This window comes from Alligator mississippiensis, chromosome 13 (genome assembly GCF_030867095.1).
Source record: "Alligator mississippiensis isolate rAllMis1 chromosome 13, rAllMis1, whole genome shotgun sequence".
NCBI classification, from domain to species: domain Eukaryota; kingdom Metazoa; phylum Chordata; order Crocodylia; family Alligatoridae; genus Alligator; species Alligator mississippiensis.
The window spans coordinates 24,493,518-24,520,706 of NC_081836.1; the positions used below are offsets into that span (position 1 = coordinate 24,493,518).

The following is a 27,189-nucleotide window of genomic DNA, read 5'->3' on the forward strand; positions in this document are numbered from 1 at the left end:
TCTCCATAACTAAACAACTACTAGGGCTAAAACATAGGAGTGCCAGTTTCATTCACCTAATTTCTTTAGGAAGTATGCTCAGGTAAGCATGTATATAACACTGTACCTGCCTCACGCTTGTAAATGTGCAAGTATCTACAGCGTATGGGTAACAGAATGGCAAGCTATGTGTAAGTGCCAAAAATGCCACTTACACAGCTGGAAAACTAACATTTGGGTGCATAAAATGAAATAGAATTGTGTGCACTGTAATGTAATAAAGTCATGCTCTAATCACCAGTTACCCACAATTCTGTATTTGCAATCCAAATTCTTCATTTGCACTCTCTCTTTCTTTGCTGGTCTTCTCTTGTTCCCATTTAGGAAATGCTGTTGCTGCCCCAAGAAATTCATAATATATGTGCTCATACAGTCTCAAGCACCGTCAAGCCCCCAAACTGACTGGTGTTTTTGTATGTTATCACAATATAAATAGGAATAACATTTTAAAAGTTATCATCTTCTTAATGGTTCACCATAAAGGCTGTTCATAATCAATCAGCAGAGGTGACGTGTGTGTGTCAATCAGCAGAGGTGATGTGTGTGTGTGTGTGTGTGTGTGCGCGTGCGCGGTCACGGACTGTTGCATTTACAGCCTATGCTTTCCACTTATGCAGAACAAGAAAAGTATATTTGGGACCACAGCCAGCCAATCTTCCCAGGTACTATTTTCTACACTTTTAATAAACAGACAGTATCACAGGCCTCAATCTTATTGCCCTTAAAAATCTGCTGCACAATTTTTGTAGCTCCAAGTTTGTGTTAAAATTTGGGTGTAAAACCAAGAGATATATGGTATGTAAATATATATGTACACACACACACACACACACACACACACAGCATAAAATTTGGTAAATATATATACCAAATTTGGTGTGTGTGTGTGTGTGTGTACACACACACACACACACACACACACACACACACACACACACACACATACATTCATTTACTGGGTGTAAAACCACTGTTTAATGATAGTGGGGGGAAAATGAAAAGCATGAATTTCATAGATTTCATAGACAATCAGGCTGCAAGGGACCCCGGAGGATCACTGAGTCCAGCCCCCTGCCCCAGGGGCAGGAAGTCAGCAGGGATCATAGGATCCCAGCAAGATAAGCATCCAAATGTGTCTTGAAGGCATTCAAAGTGAGCACTTGAACAACCTCCGGTGGCAGTCCATTCCAAACCTTAGGGGCTCAGACAGTAAAGAAGTTCTTCCTTTTGTCCAGCTTGAATCAGTCATGGCGAAATTTGTGACTGTTCGATCTTGTCATCCCTTGGGGCGCCTTGGTGAACAGACGTTCCCCCAGATCCTGATGAGCACCCCTGATAAACTTATAGATGGCCACCAGATCACCCCTGAGCCTGTGCTTTTCCAGGTTGAAGAGTCCCATAGCTCTCAGCCTCTCATCATAAAGTCTGTTTTCCTGACCTCTGATCATGCACGTAGCTCTCCTCTGCACTCTCTCAAGCTTCTCCACATCCTTTTTGAATTGTGGAGCCCAAAACTGGATGCAGTACTCCAGCTGCGGCCTCCCGAGTACAACGGGAGAATGACATCCTGGGATTTGCTTGAGAAGCTTCTATGGATGCAAACCAGCGTTTTGCTCGCTTTACTAGCCACACCATCACATTGAAGGCTCATGTTCATCTTGTAATGAAACATGACCCCCAAGTCCTTTTCATCTGTAGTGCTATCCAGTGTAGCACTGCTGAGCCTATAAGCATGCTGCAGGTTTTTCCTCCCAAGGGAGAACCTTGCATTTTTCGGTGTTGAACACCATCAGGTTCTCATCTGCCCATTTCCTGAGCCTGTCAAGATCTGCCTGGATCACCCTCCTGTACTCAGGTGTGGATGCTTTACCCCAGAGTTTGGTGTTATTGGCGAACTTAGCCAGTCTGTTTCTGACACCAATGTCTACATCATTGATGAAGATGTTAAAAAATAAAGGCCCTAGGACAGAGCCTTGAGGGACCCCACTAGTGACCTTGCAGCAAGACTTCCGTCAACCACCACTTTCTGGGTCCTACCGCGGAGCCAATTCCCCAGGCAGCAGATCGTGGTGAGGTCAAGGCCGCAGTTAGCCAGTTTTGCCAAGAGGTGATTGTGGGATACCAGATCAAAGGCTTTTGTGAAGTCAAGATATATGACATCAATCTCTTCCCCCTTGTCCAGGTGATAGGTCACCTGGTCATAAAAGGAAATAAGATTGGTCAAGCAATCCCTCAGGATATTGCCGTCAGCTAATCAGTTAAGAATGGCCTCTCTCATAATCTTTTCCAAGACCTTCCCCAGGATAGAGGTCAGGCTGATGGGCCTGTAGTTTGCTGCATCTACTTTTCTCCCTTTCTTGAAGATAGGCACCACATTGGTCTTCTTCCAATCTTCAGACACTTCACCAGAGTGCCAGGAATTCTTGAAAATCCATGCCAGGGGCTGAGTTATGATGCTAGCCAGCTCCTTGAGTACCCTGGGGTGTAAACCATCAGGGCCAGCTGACTTGAAGGTATCCAGCCTGTCAAGGTGTTCCTTTACGAGGTCAGCTTCGATGGAGGGCAAGGAATCTCCCTCACCAAGGCCTCTCTGACCCACAGTGGGCAGGGGCGTCCCATGGGACTGGTGAAAAACTGACGCAAAGTACCCATTTAGCAAGTTTGCTTTTTCCTGGGCATCAGTTGTTAGTTATCGCATCAGGTTTAGCAGGGGTCCAATGTTGCCCTTGCTTTTCCTCCGGCTCCCCACATATCTAAAGAAGGACTTTTTATTGTCCTTGATATTTGTAGCTAGCTGGAGTTCCGTTGCAGCCTTGGCTTTCCTAGTTTGCTCTCTGCAGGTCCAGACCAGAGCAGAGTATTCCTCCTTGGTGGTGGTTCCAGTCCTCCATCCTTTGTAGGTCTTCCTTTTAAGATGCAGGAGGTCTGCTAGTTCCCTGGAGAGCAAAGGGGGCTGCTGTGCACTTTTGCTGCCTTTCCTCTGAGACGGGATAGACTTTGCTTGCGCATCCAGGATCACTCCCTTGAGGAGCAACCACTCATCCTGAACTCCCTCCCCTTTGGGTTGTGGCCCTTTAGGGCCTCTCTGACAAGCCTCCTTAGCTTGCCAAAGTCAGCTTTCCTGAAGTTGAGGACTTCTGTATTACTGACTGACTTGCCAGCTTTACGGCAGATGGTGAAGTTTATCAGCTTGTGGTCGCTGTCGCCCAGCTGCCCTTCAATCATTAGGTCACTGATTAGGTCGTCCCCAGTTTCCAGGACCAGGTCGAGCAGCACTTTACCTCTCATCGGCCTGTAGACTTCCTGTGTCAGATAGAGGCCATCCACACATGAGAGGAAGCTTTGCAACCACTCAGATTTGGCTGAGCGCTCCTCCCATGAGACGTCTGGGTAGTTAAAGTCTCCCATGACAACCATACACTGGGAGCACGCGGCCTCAGCCAATTCCCTGGCAAACTCCTGGTCAAGGTCTTGACCCTGGGTAGGGGGTCTGTAGTAGACTCCCACCATAGTATCCCCTGTGTCATGTTCCCCACAGATTTTAACCCAGAAGGTCTCAAGTCCACTGTGGGTGCCAATGTCAGCTTGCAGGGATGCATAGCTTTCCTTGACATGGAGAGCTACACCTCCGCCCCTTTTGTCCACTCAATCCCTCCTGTACAGAGTATAACTCTCTATACCTGTGGTCCAGTCATAGGTGGAATTTATTACTCTTTTTAGTAGAATTCTCAATGGTGAGCTCCTACTGTAGTTAAATAACAGAAGGAGGAGTAAGATTACAATATGATAACAACTAACATCAGTCAAGAGAATGAAAATGCAGATTAAAGACATGGAGGCCCATTATTTCTTTCTTGTAGACTGTTTTTAAGTTACATAATTCTTTCTTACCTGTCTTCTTTAATCACATCCACAAAATGTGCATCTGTCTTCTCTCTGATGTTTTTAAACCTCAGTGGAAGAAGTGCTGTCTGATCCAAGCTCACTCCTACCCATCTTCCTTTCTCTTGCAACATTTCATAAAGTGATGTCTGGCTATTGCTGAGCTTTTCTTCCTGTGGAGGACTCAAAAGTCCATTCTGGGTCTTTGGACTGTGTCCACCAGGAGCCTGCTTCATAACAAGTGAATATATGCATAAGAAAGGTTAATTATTAGAGAAAAATATAAACAGCACATAGGTTTTATGAAGTACACGAAAATATTAGGTTCCACAATGAGCACTAATTTAACTTCTGTTTGTGTTTAGGCTTCTATTTGTGTACATCAGAGGCTTGACCCTCCTTATACATAAATCGCATCTTTAGCTGGCTATCTACAGTGACGTCTAGTTAATTAGTCAGTGGGATAACTCATCACTATGGTCTTATTAGTTGCTACATGGAATCCCTGCTACGGACTTACTGATTTGTACACAGAATATTTTTGACTAACTTGTTAAAACATAATTAGTCATTTCCAAGTATACAGACATACTAAACCACAATTGAATTTGTTCCTGATAATTAGTTAGCTTACAAGGTACAGTATTTATTTATTTAACCTCACAAAGCCCTGGATATTCTTCAGCTTTTCTTGGCTCAGCAATACATAGACAATCAAGCAATCCATTCTGCAGAATTATCTATTTTGGCAATAAGGGCTTATAGAAGGACAAAACAAAAATCTTGACTAATTATTTCACTCTATCATAATCGTTTACAGCAAATACACTGACATTTTTGTCCTTCAAAAAATGGAAAGCATGGCCAAATGAGGAAAATCAAAGTTCACAAACTCTGGTAGGTCAAATGTAAAAATGAAATAAGCAGGACAAAGAAAAAAATGAGGAGCCTCTAGCAAAAGATACTGAAGTTAATAATAAAAACTTTTAAAAATACATCAGAAGCATGAAACCAACTAGAGAATCAGCAGAACCATTAGATGACCATGGTATAAGAGGTGCACTTAGGGATGACAAGGCCATAGCAGAGGAGCTAAACAAACTCTTTTCATTGGTTTCACTTCCATCCCTGGCAAGTTGGTAGAACCAATAATAAAGAATAAAATCAGCACTCACATGGATAAATATGATCTGTTGGGGAAGGATCAGAACAGTTTTTGTAAGGGGAAATTCTGCCTCACCAATCTACTGGAGTTCTTTGAGGGTGTAAACAAGCATGTGCACAAGGAGGATCCAGCTGACATACTATATATTTGAACTTTCAAAAAGCTTTCAACAAGATCCCTCACAAAAAGCTTTTAAAAGAAAGTGCACTGCCATGAGATTGGTGGAAGGTTATTTCATGGATTGAGAGCTGGTTAAGATAGGAGGCACAGGGTAGGGTTAAATGGTCACTTTTCAGGATGGAGGGAGGTCAAAAGTGGGGTCCCACAGGATATGTGGTGGGCCCAATTTTGTTCAAGAGTTTCATCAATGGCCTAGAAATGGAGGTGCACAGTAAAATCTCCAAGTTTGCAAATAATACTAAATTATTGCAGGTAGTCAAGTCTGGACCTCCACTTGGAACCATAGAATCATAGAAAATTAGGGCTGGAAGTGATTTCAGAAGGTCACCTAGTCCAATCCACTGCTCAAAGCAGGACCATCTCCAACTAGATCAAACTAGAGCCAAAGTTCTCAAAGGATGTAGCAGAATTAGAAAAAGACACAAAGAAAGGCAATCAAAACGATCAGGGGTATGGAGCAGTTGCCATACCAGGAGAGACTAAAAAGGTTAGGACTCTTCAGTCTAGAAGGCTATGGGATGATATGATAGAGGTCGATAAAATCATGAAGGGTGTGGACCAAATGAATAGGGAACTATTGTTCACCAAGTCCCAGAATACTAGAATTAGGGGGCATGCAATGATATTAGTAGGAGACAAGTTTAAAACTAATAAGAGAAAGTACTTGTTTATGGCAACATGTAGTTAATTTGTGGACTTCACTGATGCAAGATGTGGCAGAGGCAGATAGCACACCCAGGTTAAAAAAGGGACTAGATAAATTCATGGATGATGGATTTATTATAAGCTGTTGAACAGAACAGTTGGAGATGTTTTCTCTATCACCTCTAAACCAATAATGGTGGATGCCAGGAAGGGTACTGGATAGGGGACAGATCGTTTTAGATCTCTCTGGTTCAATGCTCTCCCTCTACATTCCTTCTTCTACTGTCAGAGACAGTATACTTGGCTAAATGGACTGTTGGTCTGACCCAGTATGCTACTTCTTATGTTTCATAGTTTAGTTTCTAGGGTCGGATGGGACCTGAACAGATCATCAAGTCCGACCCCCTGCCCTGGGTCGGAACAACTGCTGGGAACATAATACCCTAGTCAGATATCTGTCCAACCTCCTCTTGAAGACCCCCAAAGTAGGGGAGAGCACCACCTCACTTGGGAGCCCATTCCAGAGTCTGGCAGCCCTATCCATAAAGTAATGTCTCCTGATATCAAGCCTGAGCCTGCTCTTAATCAATTTGTGGCCATTATTCCTTGCTATCCCAGGTGGTGCCTGGGGGAACAGAGCCTCACCTATTTTCTGCTGGTACCCCCTGGTGAGTTTATAGACAGCCACCAGATCCCCTCTCAGTCTTCTCTTGTGGAGGCTGAATAGATTCAGGCCCTTTAGTCTATCTTCATAGGGCCTGGCCTGCTGCCCCCTAACCATGTGAGTGGCTCTCCTCTGGACCCTCTCGAGGCTAGCCACATCCCTCTTGAAGTGCAGCACCCAGAACTGGACATAGTACTCCAACTGCAGCTTGACCAATGCCGCAGAGGGGAAGGATCACCTCCCTGGACCTGCTTGTGATGCATCTGCAGATGCACAACAAGGTGCGGTTAGCTTTACTGAATGCTTCCTTGCATTGGTGACTCATGTCCATCCTGGAGTCAACAATGACTCCAAGATCCCTTACAGCCACTGTGTTGATGAGAAGGGTGTTCCCCAGCCTATGGGTAGGTGTGTTGCTGGTTCCTTCTCCCTAGGTGCAGCACCCTGCATTTGTCTGTGTTGAATTCCATCCTATTCTCATCCGCCCACCTCTGTAACCTGTCTAGTTTCATAGTTTCATAGTAGCTAGGGTGAGGAGGGACCTATCATCTAGCCTGACCCCCTGCCACAGCCAGGAATGAATGCTGGGTTCACAAGACCCCAGACAAGTGGTCATCCAACCTCCTCTTGAATATGCCCAAGGTAGGGGTGAGGACCACTTCTCTGGGAAGCTGGTTCCAGATTTTGGTCACCCTAACTGTAAAATATTGCCTTCTGATCGCCAACCTAAACCTACTCTCCATCAGCATATGACCATTGTTCCTCGTCACCCCAGGTGGTGCTGGGGAAAAAAGGGCTCTGCCTATTTGCTGTTGATCCCCCTTGATGAGCTTGTAGGCAGCCACCAGGTTCCCCCCTCAGCCTCCTCTTGCTGAGGCTGAACAGGTTCAGGTCCTTCAGTCTCACCTCATAAGGCCTGTCCTGCTGCCCTCTCACCAAGCGGGTGGCCCTCCTCTGAACCCTCTCCAGGATGGCCACATCCCTTTTGAAGTGCGGCACCCAGTGCTGGATGCAGTACTCCAACTGTAAAGGACAACAAGAAATTGTTTTTTAGATATATAGGGAGTAAAAGGAAGGCCCAGGGAGGAATAGGACCCCTGCTAAATGGGCAGAAACAATTGGTGACGGACAGGGGGGACAAGGCTGAACTCCTCAACGAGTTCTTTGCCTCAGTGTTTCTAAGCGAGAGGCACAACAAGTCTCTCACTGGGGTTGAAAGAGAGGCAGCAGTAAGGCGCCAGACTTCCATGTGTAGACCCTGAGATGGTGCAGAGTCTCTTGGAAGAACTGGATGCCTTTAAGTCAGCAGGCCTGGATGAGCTCCATCCGAGGGTGCTGAAGGCACTGGCCGACATCATTGCAGAGCCAATGGCGGGAATATTCGAACACTCGTGGCGCACGGGCCAAGTCCCGGAGGACTAGAAAAGGGCCAATGTGGTCCCCATTTTCAAGAAGGGGAGGAAGGAGGACCCGGGCAACTATAGGCCAGTCAGTCTCACCTCCATCCTTGGCAAAGTCTTTGAAAAAATTATCAAGGCTCACATTTGCAAGAGCCCGGCAGAACAAATTATGCTGAGGGGAAACCAGCACGGGATCGTGGCAGGCAGATCGTGCCTGACCAATCTAGTCTCTTTTTATGACCAGGTTACGAAACGCCTGGACACAGGAGGAGGGGTTGACATCGTTTACTTAGACTTCAGGAAGGCCTTCGATACGGTATCCCACCCCATACTGGTGAACAAGTTAAGAGGCTGTGACTTGGATGACTACACAGTCTGGTGGGTGGCGAATTGGCTGGAGGGTCGCACCCAGAGAGTCGTGGTGGATGGGTCGGTCTCGACCTGGAAGGGTGTGGGCAGTGGGGTCCCGCAGGGTTCGGTCCTTGGACCGATACTCTTTAATGTCTTCATCAGCGACTTGGACGAGGGAGTGAAATGTACTCTGTCCAAGTTTGCAGATGACACAAAGCTATGGGGAGAAGTGGACATGCTGGAGGGCAGGGAACAGCTGCAAGCAGACCTGGACAGGTTGGACAAGTGGGCAGAAAACAACAGAATGCAGTTCAACAAGGAGAAATGCAAAGTGCTGCACCTAGGGAGGAAAAATGTCCAGCACACCTACAGCCTAGGGAATGACCTGCTGTGTGGCACAGAAGTGGAAAGGGATCTTGAAGTCCTATTGGATTCCAAGATGAACATGATTCGGCAGTGTGACTAAGCCGTCAGAAAAGCTAATGGCACTTTATCGTGCATCAGCAGATGCATGACAAATAGGTCCAGGGAGGTGATACTTCCCCTCTATAGGCTGCTGGTCAGACCGCAGTTGGAGTACTGCGTGCAATTCTGGGCGCCACACTTCAAGAAGGATGAGGATAACCTGGAGAGGGTCCAGAGAAGGGCAACTCGTATGGTCAAGGGCCTGCAGACCAAGCCCTACGAGGAGAGACTAGAGAAACTGGACCTTTTCAGCCTCCGCAAGAGAAGGTTGAGAGGCGACCTTGTGGCTGCCTATAAGTTCATCACGGGGGCACAGAAGGGAATTGGTGAGTATTTATTCACCAAGGCGCCCCCGGGGGTTGCAAGAAACAATGGCCACAAGCTAGCAGAGAGCAGATTTAGATTGGACATTAGGAAGAACTTCTTCACAGTTTGAGTGGCCAAGGTCTGGAACGGGCTCCCAAGGGAGGTGGTGCTCTCCCCTACCCTGGGGGTCTTCAAGAGGAGTTTAGATGAGTATCTAGCTGGGGTCATCTAGACCCAGCACTCTTCCCTGCTTATGAAGGGGGTCGGACTCGATGATCTATTGAGGTCCCTTCCAACCCTAACGTCTATGAATCTATGAATCTATGAATAGGCAACTATTTCCAGTGGTGGGCCAGAAAAACCATCCCAGTTCAGAGGTGGATAGTCAGGCAGGCACTAGGACCCAGTTGCCACTGCTGTAGCTTATCCCTACAGCAGCACAGAAAGAGCACTCAAAGCTATAGCCCCGCCACTCACCACCCCCCACTGAAGCTCCATGTCTGTGGGCTGGATGCAGCTCGTGGGTCATATGTTGCTGATCCATAATCTGTGTACAGGATAAGAAACTGCAAATAAATATATCTCGTTTCCTTACACTGTCTTATTATATTAAACAGCATCCCAAGCAGTGGTCTCTGCATACCACCTGTCAGGGCCCCTGTGGCACCTCTTGGAGACTAGCCAAGCACCTACTCCAGCCCTGCCTGGGCCTTCCCATGAGGCTCCTAATAGGGATCAGATGTCCTGGGGGGCAATGGTAGCAGTAAGTCACTGATGGGAGGGCTATAAAACCCTCTGACTTCCAGCAAGGCCTTGTCCCTTCAATACTCTTAATAACCCTGCTCCTTGCCCAACTCATGTATTCCCGCTCCTGTCTTGAACCTCCTCGCTTACATTTCTGGTTATGAATCCCTAACTCATTCGTTGTCTCACCTCTGCCTCAGACTCTCCTGCCTTGCTTCCAAACTTGTTCCTGCCTTGCTCCTGCCTTAGACCACAGTACCCCATTCCTGCTAACCCTATCCAGCATATTGGATGCCCTGGCTCCTGACTTCTGGCCTAGTCTTGACTGTGGGCCCATTCTGAGCCCCTGGAATGATACACTGGACTTGGACTGACACCTAGTATTATGACCCTTAGCATTGGATTGGACTTCCAATATTGCTGATCCTCAGCTTCTGTGTCCTGACCCCCCATGTCCGGGGCGTGCCCATGACACTAGCACTTTAAATCCTGTCATGCTTCCTGTAGGCATTGTGGCAGGACAAAGTTTTAAGGAGGGATTTGAAGGGGAACAATGAAGACATTTACAAGGAGCTCTTCCAAAGCATGAGGGGCAGCATGAGTTAAAAAAACAAAGTTATTTGTTTAAAAATTTAACAATGGAAATTGGCATCACAGGCCAAATGGAGGTACAAGTTAGGGTAGGGCTGGGGAAAGGGTATGGAGGCTCTGAATTGTGTTTAGAACAGCATTCTGAATGGGTAAGAGTGGGACAAAGTTATACTCATCAAAAGCAGAGAAAGAGGCTGTGCAGTAATGGAGATGAGATGATGACAGCCTGGAAGAGCATTTTAATTGTGTGTATCAGCTGTCTGTTAAACCTGATGCAGAGGACTCAGGAAAATATACAGAATGGGAAAAGTTGTTACCTTAGTACTGTTTTTATGTTCATCCTGACAGCCATTTTGGATAGCTCCTTCCTCTATACTGACATCACAGTTGGTGGCAATTGTAACACTACATGAAGGGCAAGTCTACAAAAGACAAAAAAATAAAATCAGAAATATTCGGATACCACAACAGCGTGCAATTCATAACGAGCCCATTTTTGCTGCAACAAATTTAATCTAAAAGCCATATGTATTTGAAGGTTTCCTTTCATTAAGCATTTCACAAGCTGGAGATGGCTTGCAGTCCTTAAATAATATTCTGAATTTTTGCTGTGCGGTTAAGACAAAAACAACAGAATTGAAAATACTGAGCTTAAAAGGGGGCAAAGTCTAAGCAGAGGCAACCCAAGCAGGGTGTGAGACCTAGGCAAATCAGCCTATGTGAGGCCCCACTCCTGCTCCCGGACCTGAAGAAGCTGCCACCGCCATTGGCATTGGCATCGGAGGCGGGTAGCAAGCGGCTGGATGTGGAGTCGCTGTTCTGTCCAGCTCCACGCCACCACTGCTCCAAAGGGCCCCCCAAAGTGCGGTTGCCCCAATTCACACCCCCCTAGCCATGGCCCTGGGTCTAAGTTTTAGACGTTGTTCCATTTTAAGCTCAGTATTTTCAATCTAAAAAGTAGTTAAAATGATTTTAAATGAAAAACATAGACCATAAACATTATAATGCCATACTTATGACTTGTTGATCTTGTCTGCATGATTTTGGAATCGCAAAAAATTTCCACTTTAAATAGGGTCATACTGAGGAAAAGGTTGGGAAGCTGTGGTCTAAGGTGTCAGAGAACAATCCCAGAAAAGCATTCCTGCTGTACATAGCTGCACCATCAGAGTGCCATCCTTTTTTCTACCACAAGAAAATAAGTAACAGTAAAAGTGCAGTATTGTTAGTATGACTGTCTTCACAAATATCTGGGTGTCATTATGTAAGCTTAATGAAGATTTAGTTCAGTGTTTGCCGGCGGTCCCACAAAGCTGAGGATGATGTCCATCAGGCTTGATGGGTCCTCAGGTGACTGAGGTGCCCGATTCTGGATGCGCACACATTCTTCGGCAATGGAGGCATGCTGTTGCATGGGGGAGTGGGATTTGCAACCCCAGGTTGGTGTCCTCCTTCCTCCGCTGCTGCCGTTCCACCTTGGTATCAAGTCATTGGGCCTCGAAATGGCACGTGCCTTCGTGGACCAGGTAGCACCACACCAAATGGTCAGCAGGTTGCTCCTTCCAGCCATTGGTGTTGACACCTCCATGCTTGAGGGTGACCGTAAGCATGTCTTTGCACCGTTTCCTTTGGCCGTCCTTTGAGCATTGGCCAACAGAGAGCTGGGAGAAGTGACTCTGGCGAGGGAGGCGGTTCTCAGACATCTGGACACAGTGGCCCATCCATCAGAGTTGATTTCTCAAGAGCAAAGCTTTGATGCTGGTGGATGCAGCTTCATGGAGAATGCTCACGCTGGTCCAGTGATCTTCCCATTTGAACTGCAGGATTCGAAGCAAGCAGCACTGGTGCAAGCTCTCAAGGGTCTTAATGTGGCATTGATAGAGGCCCTGGCTTCACTGCAGTAGAGGAGGGTGGTCAGCATGACAGCCTTATAAACCAGGACCTTCGTCGACTTCTGAAGATCTCCATTTTCAAAGACACGTTGTCGTAGCTTGAAGGCAGCAGCACTGGCGCAGTTGACCCGGTGCTGGACTTCTTCATCGATGGTAGCCAGTTGAGAGAGGTGGCTGCCAAGATACGGAAAGTGCTGCACATACTCCAGAGCCTCCTCATCTACGCAGATAGTGCGAAGGATGTTTAGCTGGCCTGGTGACAGTTGGTGGAGAACCTTCATCTTGGTGACATTCAAGGACAGGCCAAGTCTCTTATATGAAGCACTGAAAACATCTAGGTTCGCTTGCACATCCTGTGCAGAGTGAGCCATCACACAGCAATCATCCACAAAGTGAAGGTCGTGGATGTCCTTGGTGGTGAGTTTCATTTTTGCTCAGAATTGCCCAAGATTGAAAAGCTTCCCGTCCAGTTACTGGATACTAACACCAGATGGTAGATCATCTGGGATAAGGTGGATGATGAGGGTCAGGTAGATAGTGAACAGGGCGGGGGCGATCATGCAACCTTGTCTGACCCCGGTTCGGATATGGAAGGCATCAGTTTAAGATTCACAGATGTTAGGGTCGGAAGGGACCTCAATAGATCATCGAGTCCGACCCCCTGCATAGGCAGGAAAGAGTGCTGGGTTTAGATGACACCAGCTAGATGCCTATCTAACCTCCTCTTGAAGACCCCCAGGGTAGGGGAGAGCACCACCTCCCTTGGGAGCCCGTTCCAGACCCTGGCCACTCTAACTGTGAAGTTCTTCCTAATGTCCAGTCTAAGTCTGCTCTCTGCTGGCTTGTGGCCATTATTTCTTGTAACCCCTGGGGGCGCCTTGGTGAATAAAACCTCACCAGTTCCCTTCTGTGCCCCCGTGATGAACTTATAGGCAGCCACAAGGTCGCCTCTCAACCTTCTCTTGCGGAGGCGAAAAAGGTCCAGGTTCTCTAGTCTCTCCTCGTAGGGCTTGGTCTGCAAGCCCTTAACCATACGAGTGGTGCTTCTCTGGACCCTCTCCAGGTTATCCGCATCCCTCTTGAATTGCGGCGCCCAGAATTGTATGCAGTACTCCAACTGTGGTCTGACCAGCACCCGATAGAGGGGAAGTATCACCTCCTTGGATCTATTCGTCATGCATCTGCTGATGCACGATAAAGTGCCGTTAGCTTTTCTGATGGCTTCGCCACACTGCCGACTCATGTTCATCTTGGAGCCCACTAGGACTCCACGATCCCTTTCCACTTCCGTGCCACCAAGCAGGTCATTTCCTAGGCAGTAGGTATGCTGGACATTTTTCCTCCCTAGGTGCAGCACTTTGCATTTCTCCTTGTTGAATTGCATTCTTTTGTTTTCTGCCCATTTGTCCAACCTGTCCAGGTCTGCTTGTAGCTGTTCCCTGCCCTCCGGCGTGTCCACTTCTCCGCACAGTTTTGTGTCATCTGCAAACTTGGACAGAGTACACTTCACTCCCTCGTCCAAGTGGCTGATGAAGACATTGAAGAGTATCGGTCCTAGGACTGAGCCCTGCGGGACCCCACTGCCCACACCCTTCCAGGTCCAAACCGACCCATCCACTATGACTCTCTGGGTGCGACCCTCTAGCCAATTTGCCACCCACCGGACTGTGTAGTCATCCAAGTCACAGCCTCTTAACTTGTTCACCAGTATGGTGTGGGATACCGTATCGAAGGCCTTCCTGAAGTCTAAGTATACGACATCCACCCCTACCCCTGCGTCCAGGCGTTTTGTAACCTGGTCATAAAAAGAGACCAGATTAGTCAGGCACGATCTGCCTGCTACGAACCCTAAGATCTTCCACTCAGGACAGTGGTAGTCATATCATCATGCAGGAGTCTCAGCATGATGACAAACTTCAGCAGGTAGCCAAGGTGTTGGAGGATGGTCCACAGAGCTTCACGATTTAAGGAACTGAATGCCTTGGTCAGGTCAATGAAGGTGAGGAACAGTTCTTGATTTTGCTCCCTACATTTTTCTTGGATCTGCCTGGCAATGAAAACCATGTCCGCAGTGCCCCAGGATGGTCAGAAGCTGCGCTGGGTTTCCGGAAGTATATTCTCAACAATGGGATGAAGGCAGTTCAGAAGGATGCAGGCCAGGATCTTACCCGCAATGAACAGGAGGGAAATTCCCCTGTAGTTCCCACAGTCAGATTTGTCCCCCTTCTTGTAGATGGTTACAATGGCTGCATTCTTGAGATCCCCAGTGATGTCTTCTTTCTCCCAAAGGCAGAGGATGAGCTGAAGGAGTCATGATGTGAGCTGGAGGTCACCAGCATGGTAAACCTCTGCGGGTATACCATCTGGCCCGCAGGCTTTGTTGGTTTTCATTTGTTGGATGGCCCACTTCAGCTCTCCAATGGTTGGTGGATCGCTGAGGGAATCCACCACAGGGTGTTGAGGGATAGCTTGGAGAGTCTCGTCTGATATGGTGGACACCTGGTTAAGGAGGAGTTTGAAATGCTCCTTTCAATTCAGATGGATGGCATCATCATCCTTGAGGAGCTGGGAGCCGTCCTGTGAGCCAGGAGCTGTCCTGTGATCAGAGGAGGTTTTGTCCAATGGAGCGGGTCTGTAGGTTGTCTTGGTAGCCTGGAAGAAGTTACGCATGTCATGTTGGTTGGCATAGCCCTGGATCACATGCATCTTCTCCTCCCATCAGTTGTTCTTCATGTCATGGATGCATCGCTGGATCTCAGCCTTCATCTGGTGGTACACTGCCATCTTTCACGGAGTACATGGATGGTTTTACCAGGCGATGAAGGCTACACACTTCCGCTCGAGGAGACGGCAAATCTGAGCATCTTTGGCATTGAACCAGTCCTGGTTCCGTTGTGATGTGAACCCAATAGCATGGGCGCAGGCATCTTGAACAGCGGACATGAGTTGCTCCCAGTGTGCCTGGATGGAGGTGTCATCAGTGGTAGGGACTTGCTCCAGCGTACTATACAGCTGGGCCTGGAACTCATCCCACTGTTCAGGGTCCTTCAGAGCTACGACGTTCAGCCATCTCTGGGCAGTCTTCTGAGTCTTCCAGTGTCTTGGCGCTAGGCAGATGTTCATCACCGAGCGCACACTGCTGGTGGTCCATCCAGCAGTCTTCAAATCCCTTCATGGCCCTCATGACAAGCACGTCCCTCAGGTCTCTCTATCTTGGACGACAGTGTAGTCCAAGAGGTGCCAGTGCTCTGACCTCGGATGCCTCCACACGATCTTGTGCGTCTTTCTGGCGGAATACGGTGTTCGTCACAATCAGGCCATGTTGGGCGCGTTTGGTCAGGAGCAGGAAACCGTTGGCATTAGCCTTCCCCATGCCATTCTTGCTGATAGTTCTGCTCCAAATTTCATGGTCACATCCAACCCAGGCGTTGAAGTCACCCAGGAGAATGACCTTGTCATCCCTGGGGATGGAGGCAAGGGTGTTGTCAAGATTGGAGTAGAACCTTTCCTTGACTTCCTCATTGGAATCTAGAGTCAGAGCATATGTGCTGATGACAGTGGCGCGTTGGTTTCAGCTAAGGTGCAGGCGAAGGGTCATCAGCCTTTCATTGACACCTGAAGGGAAATCAGGGAGTACGTCAGCGATCTCGTTCCTAATGGCGAGTATCATCACCTTGTTGTGGTGGAGAGGCTTGCATGTTCCAATGACTCCAAGAGTGATGCCATCTAGAGCTCATGCTCCTGGTAGGACCACCCATGGCGGTAAAGTTGAGGGGGAGGTTCCAGACATACAACGATCGAAGAAATGCTCAATGGCACAGCAGACGGAGGAAGGCTCTGCCCCCAATGGCTGCTAAGGCGGAAGAAGGCTGCAAGGGAGAAGTGGCCCCAGTCGTTGTGGTTCGCCATACTACTGAACCCGGCCACCAACCGCCAAGACTGTGTGGACTCGACTGTGCACTGCAGTCCCCACATTAAACATGCCACGCACGGGCTTCCATCAGGTCCAAAAGCCCTGTGGCGATGGAGGATTGGCAACGGGAGCATGACTGTAATACCTGAAGGCCCCCAGCCAAGAATCTGCACACAGGTGGCAGATGCACGATGGTCGTTAGGCACCTATGTCAGGACAGGGGTGTCCTTCAGCAGCTATGTCTGTGACTGAGCAGCCCTTTTTAGGATACCCTCTGCTCATCCAGATTGGGAGGAGGCTAGAAAAGGTACCCCCAAAATAGGCTATCCTATCTCTCCTGGCTGGGAAACCGCACCCAGTGGGATCACCATTCCTGTGGTCGAAATAAGAAAAAGCTAAACTTCGGAACCTGGAATGTGAGAACACTCAATGACAACCCAAAGAGCGATCGCCCAGAAAGATGAACTGTCATTGTGGCTCGGGAGCTAGTGAGGCACAACATTGACATCACTGCTCTCAACGAAACCCGGCTCGCCAGGGTGAGACAACTGAGGGAGGTCAGCAGAGGGTACACCTTCTTCTGGAAAGGCAAACCAGACTGCGACCCCCATATCCACAGAGTCATTGGTGGTCATTCATTGGTGGTCCCTCAAAGTCGAGGATAACATCCGTCAGGCTTGATGGGTTCTCAGGTGACTGAGGTGCCCGATTCTGGATGAACATGTTATTTGGCAATGGGGGCATGTTGTTGCACGGAGGTGTGGGATTCACAGCCCAGGGTTGGTCTGTGCTTGTAGGCAACTGTGAGCATGTCTTTGTAGTGGTTCCTTTGGCCACCTTTGAGCATTGGGCAATACAGAGCTGGGAGAAGAGAATCTGGTGAGGGAGGCGGTTCTCAGACATCCAGATGCAGTGGCTTGACCATCGGAGTTAATTTCTCAAGAGCAAGGCTTCGATGAGAAGGTCCCTAATAATTATGAAAATTATTAGAGACCGGAAAAACCTGGAGACTGAAATGACTGGATTATTTACTTCAGAAAGAAGATAACTTTGGGGACAGAGACAATGACATGACAAAAGTAAAAAAAATGATTTATATTTCTGAGAAGACAAATCAGGAGTTTTATTCTCATCTTACGAAAAAGAGACATTAAATGAAATTGGAATTTCAAAATTGGTTAAAAAAGGAAATAAGTTTTCCATACAGTAAAATTTAACTGTGGATGCCATTAAGGCCACAAAATTTAGCAACATTCAAGATTTTATGTCAAGTTTATATGGAAATCAAAGTTATCAAGTTCTAACAGTTAATATTAACACATTTTGGAATACAAAATCTCATGTTTCTAGTTTTAAGAATAAGGATTGCTATTGAGAATTAGGATGTGTTTACTGTGAACACAGGAGAGGTTTCAACATTTTTTGAAATCTTTCTTCTTAGGTCCACTCATTTCTGTTGCATCACATGCCCACTTCAAGGCCTGCTTTAACCTATTTTCAGGATTTTCTGTCTAATTATCTTGGATGTTTCTATATAAATATTATAGATACAATGCCAAAGGCTTTAAAAGAGATTATTACAAACAGACCAACAAGCCCTATCCCTTCCAAGATTGTTGGACAATAAGCTTATCAACCGAAGTTTGTTAATGCTGAAATTTTAAAAAGTAACGCCCTCTACTTACTCTTGCTAATAACCAACTGAAATCCTCACAAACAGTCAGTGACTGGGGCTAGATTAGAAGAGAAAACCACAAAAGGGGAGCATAATCTTTTGCAAACAGAAAGAAGTTTATCTGCAGTGTATGTATACAGACAAGTCAGTGCCATGGTTGTAATTACTTATTCTAGATATTCATAAATAACCAGTGTGTGTGTGGGCCAGACACAATGAATAATAGATTAATGTTTTCCAGGAACAACAGAGCAGGCAAAACCACATGCTAATTTAAGTCTTTGGTGATTATAACACTTTTATAGTAGATTATGATTTCTAACAATAGCAAAAGAATAAGACTGCCAAATATGGCGATTGCCAAAATATATATTGTATTTACTCGAAACCAAAATGAGGGATTTACCCCAACCAGCATGAGCGAGGGGAGGGAAGATGGAAGCCTCATTTTGTATCTGAGTACCAGACTGGGGCAGGTGGTAGCTCAGCTCTGGCTTTGGCCTCAGGCTTGGGGCTGACGCTGAGCAGGCTGGCTCGTTTGTTGAGGAAAGAGCGTGTGCCTGGGGAGACGTGCAGGTGAGCACAGAGTGGTAGTAGGGAACCTACAGCCTTCCGCACTGCCCCTTACCCCCTGCGCTTGCAGTAGCAGCAGGAGTAGTTAAATTGTTGTGTGCGTGTACAGGTGCATCTCTGCGTGTGTTTAAACTCTAAAGCCTACTAGGTTCTGGCTTGCAAAAATAAATAAATAAATAAATAACTAAATAATCAATTGTTTGCCTTTTTGGGTTTTTTTTTAAAGGAGAGAATTACCACTGTTTGAATTCCCTGATTGTAGTTGAAAATTGGTGAACAAATCTTCCTGTCTCCAGTCACAACTAGTCTCTGACCAGAGAACTGATGGGTAACATATTTAAAGAGAGAGTTAGGGAATGTCTTATGCTTGAAACTTCTTGTGGATATTGTAAATACACATTAAGTGATACCCAACAACTGTTGTGTAAGTAGTGCATACACAAAGCACGGTTACCTCACGACTAAGGTAATTTGACTTCATATCACAGCATTTTCAAAGAACTGTAAAGTTTCTAAGCAAGCATGTCAAAATTTAAGTATCCAGTAATAGTGACCCCAGAATATTAGATGGGGTGGAGGTAACCAGGACAACCCAGGTAGCAAACAAGGCAGTGTGGGCTTTGGACAGACTTTGTAGGGGTCCAACAACTGTTCCAGGATAAGGATGCATCCACTTATCTTTTTTTTTAATGTGCATTTATCTGCAAAGTATAATTCTCAACAAAAAAATTCTGTTTGTGCATGCAAATCACTTTGATATGAAATAATAAAAATGAAACTTCAACCAATTTCAAGTACCGGCAAGTCCCTAACACTGGTACACTTTTCTCCCAAAATGAGACTTCATTGCAGAGTCTGATAGCAACTAGATGCAACTACTTTCCCTAAGACTTGCAGCTCATTTTTATGGATCAGCTTAGCCCTGTTTCTTTCTACCATACTCTCATTGGCAGCTAAGTACTCGGAAAGTTTAGCTGCCCTGATTAGTATTTTCTCATCTCCTCACGAGTGAAGCAGCTTCAGTTTTTGCTCCGTTTTCTTTGGGCTCCTCTGACCATCTTTACTTGCAGATGGTAGCACAACACACCTGGGTCAGTGGCATATTTTAAAGCTAACCACGTAGACTGAATACTACCTGTCTGGTAATTAGATGACTGATGTTCAGGGATCCAGGTTTTTCATTTCCCATGGAAAACCAGAGTAAAATCTGGATTTCCCTCCTTATCGGAGTAAAATGTGGATTTCTCATTTTAACAGAAAAACCCACAAATTTTGCAGTTTTGCAACAAGCCCTCTGCAGGCTGGCAGAGTTCCAGCCTGCAGGGGGCTGGAGGGAGCAGGAGGAGGGCAGTAAGGCAGGGGGTGCCATGTACATGTACATTCACGTGGCTCCAGGCAGCCTGGAGAGCAGCTCCCCTAGGTAAGTGCAGAGAGTGGGGGAGGGAAGAAACTGAGGACCCTATTGGGAGGGAGGAAGACAGCTGGGCAGGGCTGGGGCTGTCACCCAGCTAGGCAATGTGTGTGGCTTGGGGCCCAGGGCTGCAGTGTGTGGCTACAGGACCCAGTGGGGAGCTAGATGGGCCGCAGGTCGCTTGTCCAGGGGGTAGAGGGGGAGGGTGGCTCCCTGCTGTGGCGTGCACTCCTGGGGGCAGGGGGGATCTGCACCCCTCAGATCTGTGCGTGGGTTGTGGTTGGGTTCCTACCTTGCTGCCCTCCCCCGGGGCCTCTACAGCCCGGTGGGCACGACCTGCCATGCAGGAAAGCTACTTGCAGCTGCGAGCTCCACACTGCCCTGGCAATACATCCCAACTGCATGGCGGCAGTGAGGGGCCCTCACTGCAGGGTAGCACGGCAAGCAACTTTACCATGTGCCTGCTGTTCCCTGGTGTGCCAGGTCATACCCGCTGGGCTGTGGAAGCCCAAGGGGAGGGCAGCAGATTGGGAGCTAGAGCCTATGCCCACTCCCACTCCTGCCCTGTGCACAGATCTGGGGGGTGCAGATCCCCCCCTTTACCCGAGTGCATGTTGTGGTGGAGAGTTGTCCCCCACACACGAGCCCACGGCAGGGGGGAGGTAGGCTCTGCTCCTCTGCAGCACACACCGCCTCCTGCCACGGGCAGGGGAGCAGGAGCTGTTGGTGCACAGTGAGGGGTACTAGCAAGGTACTAGCAAGGCTGCGGGGGCTATGTAGGGGGCCTTTCATTTTAATCAAGGATTTGGGAGGCTTTATTAGAGAATTTGTGAGTTTTTATCAGAGAATTCACGGTTTTTTAAAAGGGAAAACAAGGATCCCTGCTGTTTCATTTTGGTCTGTATTTGTTCCTTTTTAGCCATAAATTATTTTATATATAGGAACTTAAATCATGATTTTATGTTTTTCACAGAAGCCACAATTTGAGGTGGTTTTTGTGAAAAGCAGCATACTCCATGATTTTCAGCTGAATTGGGGGGAGTGGGGGAACGACGACGACACTTACTGAAAATATGCTGGCTCCCACTGGGAGCCAGCTGTTCTCACAGCCACTGACACGCAGAAAGGGAGCCAAGATGGTGGCTGTCCCCTCCAACCTCTATGGTTGACTAGCCAAGAGGACTGCCCAATCAGTGGAGAGGGGTGGAACCACATGAATGGCAGCCCCCGTGGCCAATCATCAGTGAGGGGTGGGTCTCCACCAGGGCTACAAAGCCATTCGGCAGCATGGGGGGCCTTTGCTGTGAAAAACCAAGAAAATGGTTGCGGGGACCACATTCAGCCCATAAAATTGCCTGCCTGCTTCCTTGATTTTGGTAGGTCCCTAGTTGTATACAAAAATAAACAAGCAAGCAAGCATCAACTCCCCCAAAAATCTGGCCAATAACTTTGCTAGATGAATAGAATTAAAAAAAAATTTTTTTTTAACTTTTTTTTTGAATGGACTAACCTTCAGATTTTCTGAGTGCCTGAGAGTCTTTGTCATGTCACCAGTGTTCTCAACTGATGGCGCTGCCTGTACCTTGGTACCATCCCCTGACTCCAGGCCAGAAAGCAATGCTTGTGCACAACTGCAATGGGGCTCCTTGACTTTCTGACCAGATATCAAGTAAGTCTTCAACCCTAAGGAAAAAATGGTACAATTAGAACAGTAGAAAGCCACTTAATGATCACCTTTGTGTTTCTTACATATGAAATATAGAAAATAGATATTCTAGATGAATATCACAATTCAGAAATATATAAAAAATAGCTAACTTCAGTTGAACACAAAACTGAAGAACATGGATATCATTAACATTAAGAAGTTACCAATTAGAATTTTCTATTGTATTTGGAAATGGAATATGCATTGTTTAGGATTGCTCAACAACCACTGTGCAGTTTATGGAAAACTGCACATTCCTTATTCTACCCTCCTGTGAATGGGACTGGAGTCATGAACTTCAACATTCTAATCTCACTTTGGACATTCATACCCTCACTGGTCCTTAGCATGTTTATACCCTGATTTTTAAGTTGCTGACAAGTAGCAGTTCCACTGATATTTACATCTCCCAAGGATATATTACACGCTGACCTAAAAATCAGATTATTGATCTTAACCTCCCTTTCTGCATCTATGCAGCAGAGACAATTTGTACATTGCATACCCATAGACCAAGGGCGGGCAAAATCCGGCCCACAGGCTGAATCCAGCCTGTCAGGCCATTCTATCCAGCCCGCAGGTCCCCTAAAAAATTTAGTAAATTAATATTTATTTGCTCCTGGCTGCCTGTCAAAGATGAAAGGAGACAGGGGCAGTAGGGCCCAGAGGGAGCCAGCAGGACGAAGCAGCCCAGCCCCACCCCACCTCCAGCCATTTCCCTGCCCTCACACTGCTCCAGCACTATGTGGCTCCCAATAGCATCAATGCACCACGGGAGCACAGGGCTATGCCAGTACTGGAGGCAGGGGGGAGGGCCGGGATTGTAGGGAGGGGCAGCATGTGTGTGAGAGAGAGAGAGAGAGAGAGAGAGAGAGAGTGTGAGTGAGTGAGTGAGTGTAAGGAGGGGCAGAGAGAGAGAGAGAGAGAGAGAGTGAGTGTGTGTGTGTGTGTGTGTGTGTGTGTGGAGGCACAGAGTATGTGTGTGTTTGTAGGGTGAGATCCACACCCCCCCCACTGCCATAGACGCACACCCTCACCACACACACAACCCCCCAGAAACCCCATACCCACCCAAATGCCACATCCACACATCCTCAGCCCCCCACAAACCTCTACCCCCCCACAATATACAAGAGTGAGACTTAATTTTAAGCTATTATATACAATCACCTCTGCTTACACTATACAAACACATGTAAACAAAGACAAAAATATTTTTTAAAACCAATTAATGAATGTTGTAGATGTTCACTTTTTAGAATATAATTTGGTATTTTTCTGATTCCGAGACAGCAAACCCCCTTGCTGAAAGGAGTACTTCAGGGGGCAAGGGGAGGGATTAAGGGAAGGGACTTCCAGTCGTAAGATGGCAACCAGGGGGCAGGGCACCTGTGAAGGGGCAGGGCTACCCATGAGGTCCTCGACAGCTTGCCAAAACTTGGTAAGAGGCCCTCCGCCCAAAATAATTGCCTGCCCCTGCCACAGACATATCATAAGGGTTAGTTTATTCTATTATTGCTCTGAAAAGGTGAAATGGTAAATAAATGCTAGAAATTTTAGAGAGGTATAATTGAATTATAATTAAAGAAGTATAACACTAGTACATAATAAATATTATATGTATATTTTTGCAATCATAAAATGATTTGAGACATAGTGGGATACAAAATCAAACATAAAATCTGGCAAATCCTAGCTAGGCATTGTGAAAAATTAACCAAATCTCAAGCATCTTTTCAGAAAAAAGGAGACCTGAAGACCTAAGTGGTTTATCCTATTCTTAATGTTGCTTATTTTCTCAATATAAAAGTTATGACATTCAAGAACATTCTCTAGGCATGAAGACAGAGACAGATGCAAAAGCACTGGAAATTTACTCTTTGCTGTGACACTTATTTCCAGTGGCTTTCCTTCTCCTTTTTTATAGCAATATTTTACAATGTAATACATGATAATGTATTATATTTTGTTGTATTGGTGTCTGTTTTGCTGTGTAGCCTCAGAGCTCTTTAACAGTATTTTTGTATATGTGTTTGGTAAACACAATTATCTTCACTTTGACTTCTGGGCCACAGGGGGCCTTGCATTATGGTAATTGGAAATTTGTTTAGAAAAGCAGTTTCCACATTCTCCACAACCTTTAACCACAGTGGATTGTGGCTCCTCCATCCTTCATACTTCCTATACGTGGCAAACCATACTAACCAAAAGCAGGTTTTTGCATTTTGCATTAAGAAGTTCTCACACATGGCTCTGTCCCACGTTTTAGTTCTAGTTTGTTAAAATAACTAATTATTGGCACCAAAAAGGAAACTCTAGTTATAAAAAGCACATCTTACTACCTCTTTTATTCCTTCAACCCCTGCCACACACAGTAAACAAGAGCATAACTCAAAGTAATTCATACCAAGAACAGACACACTAATACCCCCATTCTGAAAATATATACATAGATATTTTTGTTATTATTATTACTATTATTAATAATAGTAATATAAGCAGAGGTACTCATGTATTAAAATTAAGCACATTTCAAGGATCAAAGCTTAAGAAATTAAAATGGGAACAATTCTTGTCATTTTTTTAAAAAAATTAACAAAAATGCTTTTAAATTTTGAATCTTTGTAACACTTTCCTAAATAACCTTTTCCACTTACCTATTTTTTTGTTTTTATTTGCTATTATATCTCTGCTATCCTGACAAAATTATATTCCCTTTACTACAGTTTGTTGTGATTATATTTGAAAATGCAGCAAGGTAGCTTCTGTGGTCAGTCTAATGAAAGATTTTTTTTAAATAAAGGAGGACAACATTGTTCAATAATCCTCTGAAATTGGTTTATTATTTCTGATAACTGATTGTTAAATTGTTGTAAATCTGCCAAGTTCATCATTTTCCCCTTTCATTTACTGTTCTAATAGGTTACTCATAAAATACATTTTATCAATAATATTTTGTCTGGGTCAAAAACAGGTAGGTTACCTAGAAAAAATATATATATCAGACTACAACAGAGCAGGCTAGGTATTGCAGCAGTATTTCAGTCAATCTGCTAACAACAGAGGGCAGACTGTTTTAGGTAGAAGACAGATAGTATTTGGTGAAGTATTTGTATGCCTTGCTGAAAAACAATATGAATCCAAAAATCACAGTAACGAGAACTGTATGAAATACATTCTCACATTTATAAGGGAAACCATAGTTTTTGCTCACTTTAAATAAAAAGTGCTTTAATTTGTTTTGTTCATTTCCTCTCCAACAGATTTATTCTAATTCAATGCTTAAAACAACACGCTTTGAATTCTGCTTTTCGGTGAGAAACTACATTGCCAGACTTTATCCGGCAGCTTACTTCATCTCTTTACTGTGAAAGTGAAATCACTTCAATGAGACCTCTCTGGGGCATCAACTTTTTGTGAATTTGCTAAATCCACCAGCAGAGATCCTGTATCTGAATGAAAAATACCCTTAATTTATATACTAAATTATACTCTGATTATAAAATGACCTCCAATAATTAGATGTTATATATGGAAAATTTATAAATCTTCTATAATTTTCCAGGTATAAAATCTAATTGTTAGATGTTTGCCTTATATTTGTGCTCCTCTGACTGCTACAGCAGGGAAAATTAATACAGAGGGTCAGGTAGTCCTTTGCTTTCTGCTTCCGCATAACTTTTTCCCTTAGCAGCCCCTTTCTTCTCTCATTACTCTCAGCCGCCCCCTCCACCCCCACAAAAAAAAAACAAAAAAGGATCTGTGTGTTAATTAGCTCCCACTTATGACTGGAACTGAGTGTTTTTGCCACAAGTCCTGGGATGCTCCAAAAATGTATACACAGATGAGGCACAGGGCAACCTGGTCTGGCTGTACTTCATGGAGAGTGGGGCCACACTTATCATATGTGCCAGGCTAAGGGAGGGGCCAACACAGGGAGCCTTGGCATGCAATGTTGTAGCTTACCATGACATAGAAGAGTTGGCAGTGAAAAGGACTGCTTAATGGGCACAACTGTATATCTTATTCAGATAGGCTAAACTAACCTATTCTGTGGTAGGTTCCAATCAGCATTTCTGGCACTAGGGGAGGGTGTCAGAGCTTGTTCCAGCTTCTCCAAGTGTTGGCTTGGTACTGGAGCACCTCCGGGCCTGGTGTTAATTCCCTCTTGGGAGAGCAATTGCCCTTATTTATTTATTTTTTAAGGCGAGCGCGCACGCATGCACGCACGCACGCACGCACGCACACATAGTTTCCAGCAGCATGTTTACCTAAAGTGGGCCATATCTTCTATAGTCATGCTCAGTGTTGGCTGCATTTAATCAACTTCATAGTTGGTTTCCTTGCTGAGCACAAGGTGCTTTTGGCAGCAGTTTAATGATAGACAATGTATTTAGTGATATTTCTTCATATGTGAAAGAAAGACAAGAGGCTTTTTCTCCCATGACCCGGGGGGGGGGGGGGGGGGGGGGGGGGCATCTTGTATTTGACTAAATATGGTAGTAGCAACTGAGAGAAATCCTGAGGATAACGACCAGAGTTGAACTGTGTTTTAATTCAATAACCACTGAAGTTCAGAAACACTGAAAAATGAAGAGTTGCTATGTGTTGTTCTTCAGTCATCATCATTATCAACATTGTGCATGCTTGCATGCACACACACATACACACACACTCCCCACTACCTCCACACACATGTGTATCTTATATACATGTCTCAAAGTAGGGCAGGGTGGTTTCTTAGAGACCAATTGCTTCAGAGATGTGTGAGCGTGTGCAGGAAACTCAGATGCTATGAATGGACTTGCAGAAAAGAACTGAAATACAAAGGAAAGAGACAAAGGCAGGGGGCATTAATGAGAGGCAAAAAGTGGGTTGAATCGTCATCACTGTTGTATCAGCCATCCCTCAATACAAGGATGACAGTCTTCCAGTACATAGGGAACTCATTCATAAATCCATAAATGATAAGGAAGCTGATCCGAAATCTGCATATTTGACTGTAGACGTGGCATATACTTCCGAGAAGAATGAGTAGATCCCACTGATGTTGGGCCACAGCTCTTTCTTTATGTCTCTCTTGTCTATCTGCCTCTATAGTGAAGAGAGTTTGCTTGAAAAAGATGGATGCCTTCTCATACATCAGTGCCACAGGATGATTCAGTACTTGAATCTCCCTTCTACTGATATTAATACCACATTTCTACAGAGTGGCTTTCAAGGTATCCTTGAATCTCTCCTTTTGCCTACCTCTGGAGCAGTAACCACTGCTGAGTTGCAAGTATAGGACCTGTTTCAGGAGTCAGGTGTCAGTCATACTTATTACATGTCCTTTCCAATTGAGTTGGTGCTGTATAAACATGGCTTTAATGTTGGTTGCGTTTGTCTGAGCCAGAATGCTGGCATTCTTCTGTCCTTCCAATTGATATGGAGAATTTTCTGAAGATATCACAGATGTCTTTACATAGAACTGTGCAAGAACTGCTGAAGACTACAACGAAATGGCCTCCCACGGGGTAAGGTGCTAGCACCGGCCCTTCCTAACATATATAACAAAGACCAACCCACACAGAGTAATACGAGGA

General features: G+C 45.8%; 1 protein-coding gene across 3 annotated transcripts in view; it reads right to left on the reverse strand.

Moving 5' to 3' along the window:
- ADCY9 (adenylate cyclase 9) overlaps positions 1-27,189 on the reverse strand; it is a 203,844-nt gene that overhangs the window by 56,477 nt on the left and 120,178 nt on the right. The window contains exons 2-5 of one of the 3 annotated variants that reach the window (XM_059716442.1): positions 21,407-21,579; positions 10,750-10,854; positions 7,482-7,598; positions 3,931-4,151 (exon numbers count right to left, since the gene is read on the reverse strand). In XM_059716442.1, the coding sequence (XP_059572425.1) occupies positions 3,931-4,151; positions 7,482-7,598; positions 10,750-10,854; positions 21,407-21,579 (616 nt within the window). The remainder of the gene's footprint in view (positions 1-3,930; positions 4,152-7,481; positions 7,599-10,749; positions 10,855-21,406; positions 21,580-27,189) is intronic. The other 2 variants (XM_006266871.4, XM_014597457.3) reach the window with 2 other exon arrangements.